Raw genomic sequence first — 11782 nt, 5'->3', positions numbered from 1 at the left:
ATTTCATCTGGTTGTGAGATTTAAAGGAATTATTACCTGCAAAATGCTTGGAACCATGCTTGGCACATAGAAATAAATATACATATATGTTTGTGTGTGTGTGTGTGTGTGTTTAAACACATGCCCATATATTGTTCATCTAACAAATATATATATAAATATTTGTTAAATGAACAGTAAGAAATATATTTTTCCTGAAGATTAAGTGGTAAAATTTATATAAAAATCTTAGTTTGGTGGTTTAAACATTGGAAATGCTGAATGATTGTTAGCTCTTTGGTCAGTCATAAAACATATGTTGAGAGCAAGAATATGACAAGTAAGATTTAGGCACTAGGGATTGAAATCTGAGTGAAAACACCCAATCTTTGCTTTATGAGCCTAGTTACAATTGAACAGAGATAACAACATTAATCATATACTCACACAAATCTAGGTAAACTTGATACTGCGGCAAATGCTGTGCAAAAATGACACGTGGTACTATAAAATGTGTACTTGGGGCTTTGATTTAGTGTGTTGGGGGAAGGTGGGGAGACTGTCAGGAATTTTTCCATAAGCTACTGCCAGTAGAACTGAGAGCTGAAAAGTGAAAAGGAGCATATCAGTAAAGAGAGGAGGAAATCTGCGCCAGGGAGAGGTGGGGGCTGGTGGAGCAGCTCTGTGAGAGGGATAAGTATGGTGATGGAGGGAATGCAACATTGGCATGTGCTGAAGCTGGAGACAAAAGCTGTGTCCCCATTATCCAGGGCTCTTTAAGCTACATGAAGACTTTTAACGTTTTTTTTTTTTTTTTTTTTTAATCTTATAAGCATTTGGAATTCATCAACGGGCCTAAAACAGAATGGTAATATGTGACTTGCAGTTTGAAACATCACCCTATTGGAGGAATCCTCAAATTTTAGTGTACATCAGATCCACTTGGAGAGCTCTTCAAAGCATGTTGCTGGGCCTCTTTCCAAAGTTTCTGATTTCATATGTCTGGGTTCCAGTAGGAGAGTTTGCCTTTCTAACAGGATCCCAGATCTTGCTGATGCTGCTGGTCTAGAGTCATCCTTTGAGGACTACTAATCTACTGTACAGTGAACAAATTGAAAGGATCAAAAGGGAGCACCAGGTGGACCACTTACAAAGAAATGTCAGTCTTCCACACAAGAATTCATGGACATTTGACCTAGGGAAATAGAGAGAAGTTTACTAATGTAAGGAATATTTTGGAGGTAAAATTGGCAGGATTTGGTTCTAGGTTAGGTATAGATATGAAGGACAGGAAGATGTCAAGATGTCACTAGGTTAGTTGCCCTACCTTATCATCTGGAAGGAAGACATTCTCATTTATAAAGTCCAAAAGACTACAGCCCAAAATGAGAGTTTTGGACTTTTTTTTAAAAAGTTCTCCTGGCTTGCACTGGTTGGCTGCAAAGGACTAAAACCTGTCAATAATCACGGAAAGTGCTGGAACTGACAGCTAAGTTATGAAAGACTGTTGACCTCAAAGGGTGCCGGAAAGCTTGTTCTGAAAAAATGCCAGCAAGGAACCTCCTGGTCCTGTCTGTGGTATTCCCCAAGGGCACGTGAAGCATGAGCCAGGTTACACTTGGGCTCAATGTCAGATCGCATGGCTCTAGCTGCAGCTGAAGTCAATAAACAGAGCTTCTAAAGTTAATAAAGACAGTGATGAAGGACTAGTGATTGAGTGGAGAGGAGAGAAAGCAGATGAAAGATCAAACTAAGAGAGGCGAATCCCTGAATTTGAAAAGAAAATTTCAAAGACAGAGACGGTAGAAGGTGACTAAAATAAAGAAATTTGCAGTACAGGAAAAGTGGTAGTTGCCAGCTCTCTTGCCTGTAGAAACGAATGTCTGAGACAAAAATGAAAGAAGAAAAATGAATATTACTAAGACATGCATTGGACTGTCTAAAGACAACCCCACTGCAGAAATGAATCAAGGACTTGTTACTACCAGAGAGCATTCTGAGGAATATTTGGGAAAAGTGTTGGTGATCAAAATTGGTATAATTTGGTGGCAACTTCCTCAGGGCTTGAGGAAATAAAATAAAGGTTTACCTGTGGAAATACCAGAGATTATATCTAAGGATCTTTGAGAAAGGTTCACAAACACAAATTTTATAGCATTCCAGAGATCAACCAGTGTCTTCATTCCAAAAAAGGAAATGGCATTTCTCCCAAAGGCAAGAGATATTTGGCTCAGAATTTAATGGAGAAAACTGTGAGAACTTAGAGGAGGAATGCCCATTAGAGAGGTTCAATAGAATTTGAAGTTTCAAGGGAATTTTTCAAAGCACAGTGATGAATATATAAAATTTTACAGGACTCTGAGGCAGAATATAATTTGGTGTATAATAGCTAGCTAAAGCGTAAAGCTTTTGTTTTTAATCTTGCATAAAAATTGTAGGCAGGAGTAAAATAAAACAAAAATCAAAAAACCTAAAAAGAAAAGATAAGCCACCCAATTTAAATTATAAGCATTCAGTATAGTATTCAGATTTTTGCAGAATCCTGTACTAATACTATGAGAGTGAAGATCACAATGATTATATGAGGAGCAAATTTGTATTTGAGCCTGCATAAACAGATTACTAATAGTTGAGAGTCAGATAACACCAATGGCTTATATAAAATAAAGAGATTTCCTTGTAGTTTTGAGAATTTACATATAGTATTGTTGTGGGGTGTTTTGGCTTATTTGAAAATCTAGATAATTATGGATATACTTTGAAGGATTCAAGATACATACTTTGGATCCTGGAATATTACGGGAAGAAGGGGAAGCGATTGCCAGTGTGGGAATAGAAAAGTGGTGGTCTCTTTCCTCCCCATGATAAGGGTCATGGCCAACTCCCCTCTAACAAAGACAGATTAATAGAAGAATAGTTGAGTATAATAGACAGATTAATTTAAAAATTAATAACAGCATAAGAAATTTCTCTGATCATAGCTTTATGTTACATGGGAGCCTTCAGAATTAAGACTCAAAGGCTCAAGGTGAACTATTCATTTTTATGCTTGGGATTAATGAAGAATGGACAGTCATATAGAAATGTGACTGGGCAAAAAAGGTCTGATCTAATAATGATAAACAAAGGAGGGACGGGCGCAATGGCTCACGCCTGTAATCCTGGCACTTTTGGAGGCTGAGGTGGGCAGGTCATGAGGTCAGGAGATCAACATCATCCTGGCCAACATGGTGGAACCCCATCTCTACTAAAAATACAAAAATCAGCTGGGCGTGGTAGTGTGTAGCTGTAATCCCAGCTACTTGGGAGGCTGAGGGAGAAGAATCATTTGAACCTGGGAGGCAGAGGTTACAGTGAGCCGACATCGCACCACTGCACTCCAGCCCGGTGACAGAGTGAGACTCCGTCTAAAAAAAGCAAAATAAAATAAAGTAAATAAACAAAGGGAGAAACCCAGCAAGACCAGTCTGTTAAGATTCTTCCTGGCTTCTCTGTAGCATTCCTTCCTTCTGGTAAAAGGCAGGATCTTCTCTGGAATGCAGGTCTTATGACCTACAATCGAACAAGGTAGGTCAGGAAATTTCTTCATGGCCAGTTCTTACACAGAAAGATGGGTGCAAGGTGTAGGAATATTTTTAGGTTTTATTAGTGGCCTTGGAGGAAAAGGGTTCTTGTTTCTATGAGTGCCTTGGGAAAGAGGGATTCTAGTTTGTACTGCTTGCTTTAGGAGATAGTGAGTGGTGAAAGACAGGAGGGCAGAAGAAAGTCAGACAGAAACTTTGTTTCTGAGGTTGCTTCTGAGGCCTTTGCTAACTTTAATTCACTCTTCAATTTGTCAGTGATTCATTTGTTGTCTTTGGAGTCGGTATGAATTTATCTTGAAGATCCTCAGGTTGATCTAAAGTTCTGTTCAAATAGTCTATGTATTTCACATATTTTTACCAGCTATCAAAAAGTCTTATTAGGAATGGTTTGATAGTACACACACACACACACACACACACACAATAGTAAATATACTATACAGTGACTGTCAAATGTGCTGACCCAACAACTCCTAATGGCATAAGGGAAAATCTCTTCCAACTCCACCATCCTGCTAATGAGAGATAGGGGAGGTGGGTTGAAGAGGTAGGTAGTGACTGCAATCTGGGTATAATGCCCCAAGTGACAAGTTACAAGCTCAGCTATCCTGTTCCATCTCCACATTTTAAGCAAGCATTGAACTTTGTTCTATAGTATGCTCTTGTTTCTTTCCATTTAAAATAAGGATTCAATGCCTACCTCCCCGCAAAATCCAAACATACAGTAGGACTGCCTCTCCTTGAGGGAGCCTCCTGTTCTCCTTAGTTTCACATTTTTTCTTCCAAATACCTTGATATGTATCTGTGGTTTGAGAATTACAACTCTCATCTTTTTCTATTTCAAGTTATCTTCCATTCTTTAACATTCAGTAGTGTGTTCTTAAAGAATGACTATAGGTAATCTCTTAACAGAAAATTGAATCATACATACCACGTCTTGTTAAGCAGTACTTTTAGCGCAGATTCTATTATTTTTGATAGTAAAGTCTTTAAGTTACATTCTTTCATAGTACTTGAAACTACTAAAAATAATTGAAAAGGTTTAATTATCCTATTTACTGTTACAATTTGCTTTGTGCTATACAATTATTGCTATCTCTAGTGAGTTATAGTAACACTGCTGCAGGCGTTTTTAAAATAGATTGTATTGATTACCAGTATAAGACACGGTGAGTATCCAACTGAATTTTAGTTATGAGGAATAGGTGAAAAGGATTCTGTCAAGGAGATGTCAATTTGGCCCCAAGGGGCAAACTTTTTTGACAGTTCTGTACAAAGTAGGGGTTACTGAATAACTGCCCCTGTTATTTAGTAATTGACCCTGACAGCAGTGAAAAATTGAGCGGAGAGGGTGAGCAGAGAGTTAGCAAGGAAAACCTCAAGTTATATAAAATATCCAGGAAGCATGAAAACTGGAAATCACACCGTAGAAGGAACATTGTTCCTGTCTAGTGACCAATTCCTCATTTGACTAATGAGAGAGAGAGAGAGAGAGAGAGAGAGAGAAATTGAGACATGAAACTAAAATGTTCTGGGTAGATACTAACTTTGAGACAAAACAAAGAGAGGACTGGGAGATTTTGCTCATCTAGTGGTAGGAATAGCCACATGCCAATTTTAATGGGAGTCATTCCATAGAGAGCTCCATGGTAAATGCACAGAGGAAAAAACAAAGTACATATTCATTCATTCATATTTGGTTCATTTTTGTGTATCTGGTTACCTATCAAGCATAATATCTGTACATAGTTGAGATGCAGCAATTCACCCATTCATTCATATGAGATATACAGCATTTACTAAGCGTCTGCCTTCTGGTGATAACGATACAGCAGTGAAGAAAACATAGCTCCTCACAAAGCTTACGTTCTGATATCACTAAAATGATTGCATATTCTGGCTACAACCTGGGGAAACAGTGATCTAAAATGTTAATTATCAAGTGCCCAGATTCTAAAGCCAGTTGGCCTGGGCTTGAAAAGTATTCTGTTCCATTAACTCTCTGTGGTTTTGGACAAGTTACTTAATCATTTTGGGCCTCAGTTTCTTTATCAATAAAATGGGGATATAATGAGTTAATACGTGTGTATGTGTGTATAAGTTAATATAAGTGCTCAAATCAGTGTTTGACACTGGTAAGTGCCATATATATGTGTCAGATATCCTTCTTGTTAAGAGAAATTTATCTTAATTTAACTCATGGGTAAATGGTTCTTAATTACAGAATAAAAGGTAGAGACCAGGGAAATCAAGACAACAAAACTTGAGACACCAAAAGCAAATGGATTATTCATGTTTGTATTATTTGTTCAAAGTAGATTATAGAAGAAAAGAGAGAGCACAATCTAGTGGTTAAGCTAGTTACCTGTATCTCTGGCCTTCAGTTTCCTCATCTGTGAAGGAATGAGAAAAGATGTCCTTTTTAGGGGTTCTGGAAGGATCAAAGGAAATGATGTGTGTAAAATGCTTGGCACAAGGCGTGGCTAAGGGTGAGCATTTATTAAATGGTGGCTATTTCAGTTGTAACCTGATTATATTAAACTGACATCATTTATTTAATAGTTTTTGCCATTGCATTTCAGTTCAAGAAGGATTTAAGGAAACTTTCAATCAGAGCATTTCATTTCTAAAAACCATTAAACATTGGTCTCACAGGAAGAAAACACTGCAACAGTCAGTCAAATCATGCATATTAAAAGTTAATGTTTTTCCAGTGAAAAGAGACCCTTCTGATAAGGTTTTTCAGTCTGTAAATTCTGGAGTCTAGATGGAATTGACAGATGGTCCAATTAGTTAAATTTATACTTAGGATCAAATGCAACTAAACTTCCATAAACTTACTCTTGAATCACATCATGATCTATTTCCAATACTTATTATTGCTAAATTTTTGTATTTTTGCATCTGTGTTCACAAACACAAATGACTTTATTTTTTTAAAGTCATATCTTGCTTGGGTAACAAGATTATAATTGACCTCATGAGTTAAGCTTCTTTATTTTTGTATTTTCTAAAATGAATTTTTTTAAAAAAGGTGGATGGTATTCTCACTTTATTGAATTGTTGATATTATTGGAAAACTATTTAGACCTAATATTTGCTTTTAGTTGTTGTTGTTTATGAATTCCATTTCTTTAACTGTTGTCTTTTGAATCAGAAATTTTCTTTTACAAATATTTGTACAAAAATACAACTATTTAGTAATATTTCAAATTTTTCAACAGAAAATTACTCAAAATAGTTACTACCATTTTTATCCATGCTAAATCAACAAATATTTGCTATTTTTGATATTAAATTTGAATTTCTTTTTTCTTCATTATTCTTGCCTAAAGTTTGAGCATTTTCAAAACTTGTGACATTATTATTCATTTCAAATTTCTAGTCCTTACCTTAACATTTTTCCTTCTTACTTTTTAGCATTTTACCACTTTTCTTTGTCTAGCTTCTTGAGTTGATCGATTTATTATTTTTCTGGAAAGTATGCAAACCTATAATTTCCTTCTGTTTAAATATACAACAAAATTTGGCATGTAGAACCTTCAGTGTCATTTAATTCTGAATAACTGAAATTCCTTCATAATTATTTCCTGATTTTCTCTGTATTTCCAAGAGTTGATTAATAATTTAGCTCCTAGACATATTTAATATATACCTTTTGTTTTCATTTTCTTATTGACTGTAGAACTGAAGCCAACTTTGACAGAAAGCTGCAATACTTGATTCTAATGTAGTTCTGGGAGTGATCTAGAATGCAATGTCCAAAATCTTTGGATTCACAGTCAAGCTTAGATACTCAGAGAGTCTCATATGCTTTAAAAAAAAACTACATAGCAAAAGAATGAGTTTTTTTTAATGTTCACATAAATTTAGGTAATTAAAGGACAATTTCTCCCCTTTTTTGGAAGGAAACATCTAATGTTTCTATCCTAGCTTCTATCAAAATTTCAAAATACTTTAATGAGTCTGAAATTTATAGGCCACCTTATTTTCATAAGAGAAACAACATGAATTCAAAGATCTGTGAGAATTTTATCAAGAAACAGTTTTTGCAAATATATTTTTGTGTTCATACCCATAAAGAGGCATGAATGCCGAAGAGAAAAAAACTCGAAGACGCTTTTCTTCTTTAAAAAAAAAAAAAAGGCTTCACTCATCTTTTTAGCCACAATCTGTTAAAATCCTTGACATCAAAGTTGTTCTTCATGAAATATAGCCCTTTTTGAGAATTTGTTTACATTTATTTTTATAATACCAATATCATCTTAATACAAAGAAAACTTTTTTAAAGCCCTTAAGCTATATAATAAGTGAGAAAGTTGTTCCAATACAAATAGAACATTTGATTATTACATCTTGGTAGATATTGGATGTACTAACAAATTATTAAAAGTAAACAAAGAAAACTGTAAGAAAAATATATAAATAAAAACAAAACACTGTGAGTTTTAAATTTATAAAATTTGCCTGAGTGTACTTGTTTTTTAGAAATGTATCAAATCAAGAGTTGCCATTTTTTTTACCGGATGATTATAGTAATGCATTTGCAAACTGTGAGGATAAATTTATAACGAGAAAAACAAAAATGTAACTTTTTAAAAAACAGTTTAGTTTTCTATTGAATTCCATCTGAACCATAAAGTTATAGTACAGTCTCAATATGAGAGTAAATAAGTGATTATATCAACTGGGAAATGTTTACAAATCTGATGTGGTTACAAAATACTAAAACTTCTAGTCATGGCTTTAGAGATAACAGTTTAGGTTGTGCCAGTTTTCTACAAGCAAATAAAAATAGAACAGTTAAGGACAGCGCTGAAAAGAAAAGTTTCTTGGTTTGAAGATATGCTGGTACTTTTAGAAGAGTTTTTGGGAAACTTCCTTTTGAAAGCAGTTTCTTGGCTTTGAGGAAAGTTCTGTTTCTCTTAATGGTTTGATAACACTGAAAAGGAATATGCAGTTGATTACTACCTGTTTATCTCATATTTGTGATTTTAAATATATCTCAAATATATTTATGATTATCTCTTCATTCCCACCCCTACCTCCCCTTCTGTCTTTCTCTGTTTCATAGAAAAAATTATGACATCAACATCCAAAGGAATTCTTCGCCCATTTTTAATTGTCTGCATTATCCTGGGCTGTTTCATGGCATGTCTTCTCATTTACATCAAACCTACCAACAGCTGGATCTTCAGTCCAATGGAATCAGCCAGCTCTGTGCTGAAAATGAAAAACTTCTTCTCCACCAAAACTGATTATTTTAATGAAACTACTATTCTGGTGTGGGTGTGGCCATTTGGGCAGACCTTTGACCTTACATCCTGCCAAGCAATGTTCAACATCCAAGGATGCCATCTCACAACGGACCGTTCACTGTACAACAAATCCCATGCAGTTCTGATCCATCACCGAGACATCAGTTGGGATCTGACAAATTTACCTCAGCAAGCTAGGCCACCCTTCCAGAAATGGATTTGGATGAATTTGGAGTCACCAACTCACACTCCTCAGAAGAGTGGCATTGAGCACTTGTTTAACCTGACTTTGACTTATCGCCGCGACTCAGATATCCAAGTGCCTTATGGCTTCTTGACGGTGAGCACAAATCCCTTTGTGTTTGAAGTGCCAAGCAAAGAGAAGTTGGTGTGCTGGGTTGTGAGTAACTGGAACCCTGAGCATGCCAGGGTCAAGTATTACAATGAGCTAAGCAAAAGCATTGAAATCCATACCTATGGGCAAGCATTTGGAGAATATGTCAATGATAAAAATTTGATTCCTACCATATCTACTTGTAAATTTTATCTTTCCTTTGAAAATTCAATCCACAAGGATTACATCACGGAAAAGCTCTACAATGCTTTTCTGGCTGGCTCTGTACCTGTTGTTCTGGGACCATCTAGAGAAAACTATGAGAATTACATTCCAGCAGATTCATTCATTCATGTGGAAGATTATAACTCTCCCAGTGAGCTAGCAAAGTATCTGAAGGAAGTCGACAAAAACAATAAGTTATACCTTAGTTACTTTAACTGGAGAAAGGATTTCACTGTAAATCTTCCACGATTTTGGGAATCACATGCCTGCTTGGCTTGTGATCATGTGAAAAGGCATCAAGAATATAAATCTGTTGGTAATTTAGAGAAATGGTTTTGGAATTAAAATTTTTCATCACTTGCACACTTGATAAATATTTTGATGAAATATCATCCAAGTATTGAGGATAAGAAGAGATGCAACATACTACTATTGTGTCACAATTTATTTTTATCTCCCTCTCTAGGGTAACATGTATATTTTGGTGGAGATTTTTAAAAGCTCAGCATGAGCAATCATTCCATTTGGTTTTAAATTATCCTGTATATACCTAATTATGTGCACTGGAGAGTAATTTATTCTTCATTATCATTTGTAAACATTGTTTTTTCACATTTTTGTAGTTGTCTATAATGTAAGCTTGTGGTTTGATTATTGTTTCTACACTGATCAGCTGTTTAATCTATTTGGGAAATGAAGATGCGCATCTTAAAGAATGAAAAATTTTCACTGAGTATTATAATGTCTAGTTCCAACTTTGCATACTATAACAAAGGAAGAACATGTTGCTACTGAATTCTGACCTCTTTGACTCTGAAGTTGAACGAAGTGTTTAACTGTCTCTATTTGATCTATTTTTTACCTGTTTACCACATTTGTGAAGGTGAAATTGTTCATGGAGTGAATTAGAAATATACAAAGCAGAACTGTTCTATTCAGAAAGCTATTAGACTTCTCATTTATTTTCATTAAGGTGATTTGCAGCTACTTATTCTCATGATCTTAAATTATTCAAGTATTTTTAAATATCCAATTTGTTGTGATTTTCAGCACCTGGGAAGTAATCCCAATAATACTTTAGAAAATCGAAGACAGTTCTCTTTCTGCTACTGATAACACTCATTGTCATAATAAAACAAATGATTTCCTCAAATAACAAAAAAAAAGATACCTATAAATATATTTATAAATGGTGTCATTTATGAAGAATGTTTAATTACTTATCAATTTAAGATTTTTTTTCTGAAGCCCTATTATTTAAAATCATCTTATTTTACCATATGGATATAAGATTTGGCTCATAATGATGAGCCCTATCATTTGATTTGAGTTCTATCATTTCAGAGAGCCTAAATAAAATTATCACCAAGGAATTAAATATAAGATGCTAAATATAATAAAGTGGGGATATATAGAAAACACACAGTGTTAGCACAGAGTAAGATCTCAATGCACATTTGTTGGATGAATAAATAAATGCAATTGAATTCACAGAAAAATGTTTGTTTGTTTCAAGGAAGTGACAGTTCTACTTTAGAAGTACTAATTGGAGATGACTTTTATATCCCATTTTGGTAATTATTCATACATAGCACATACGACCATGATGTTCAGGGCTTTACAGAACCAAAATAAACCTACCATTACATGAAAATTTTGAAGAGTATATTCCTGAACTTGCAGCTGCCTATAGCATTCTCCTCCATAAGGCTAGAGAAGAGGAGAGCTGGATATAAGCAGAGACAGTAGGTGAAAAAAAGACGGGCCACTAAGGATTCTTCAAGGAAAGCATTCCTCAAAATAATCTTTAGTGCCTTTATTCCATTCAGGCCAAAAATCCATCCAAAAATTAGAATGTTCTGAGGACATCCATTTGGGTCTATTTGTGACTTATTCTAGTAGTCCTATTACAAGTTGACATCAGCAAAATTAAAAAAGAATTCAGTAAAAAGGGCGTAGATCCAGCTACCCAGACTACCTTGTGAGAGAATAAGCTCACCTTAGCACCAGAAAGATTTGAGCAGAGGAATATTCTTGTAATGAATAGAGGATTGTTTGATTCTCAGGTATATTTCTTAAGCCAAAATTGAATGCAGTGTCAGACACTGCCTTAACACCCACAGAGATAAGATGAACAAGGTACTATCACTGCCTAAAATGAGCTTACAATTAACTGGACAGACATATAAAAACTTCCTTTCAATTGAGTCTGAGACTGTTTACATGCATGTGCAACTCTCAATGAAGTTTGTATGAGTCAATGCTGATTTAATGGGGCAAAAAAGTAGCAAATTTCCCCAATTGCTTAGCTGTTTGACATGTTTCTGAGTTGCAAACTTTGTTAACTCTTTTGACCCAATATATTATTCTCTCTGTATTACCTCTTCTAACCACAATGCATT

General features: G+C 35.0%; 1 protein-coding gene across 1 annotated transcript in view; it reads left to right on the top strand.

Annotated features, from left to right (window-relative positions):
- Positions 1-11034, top strand: part of FUT9 (fucosyltransferase 9 (alpha (1,3) fucosyltransferase)) — a 225047-nt gene extending 214013 nt beyond the window's left edge. Inside the window, exon 3 of the mRNA XM_011987203.1 lies at positions 8638-11034. Coding sequence (XP_011842593.1) covers positions 8646-9725 — 1080 coding nt within the window. The 5' untranslated portion in view covers positions 8638-8645 and the 3' untranslated portion in view covers positions 9726-11034. The remainder of the gene's footprint in view (positions 1-8637) is intronic.
- The last annotated feature ends 748 nt before the right edge of the window (positions 11035-11782 follow it).

Source organism: Mandrillus leucophaeus, unplaced genomic scaffold (assembly GCF_000951045.1).
Source record: "Mandrillus leucophaeus isolate KB7577 unplaced genomic scaffold, Mleu.le_1.0 Scaffold303, whole genome shotgun sequence".
In the NCBI taxonomy this organism is placed as follows: Eukaryota; Metazoa; Chordata; class Mammalia; order Primates; family Cercopithecidae; genus Mandrillus; species Mandrillus leucophaeus.
The sequence above is the reverse complement of the archived record's forward strand: the minus strand, read 5'-3'. Positions and strand labels throughout refer to the sequence as shown.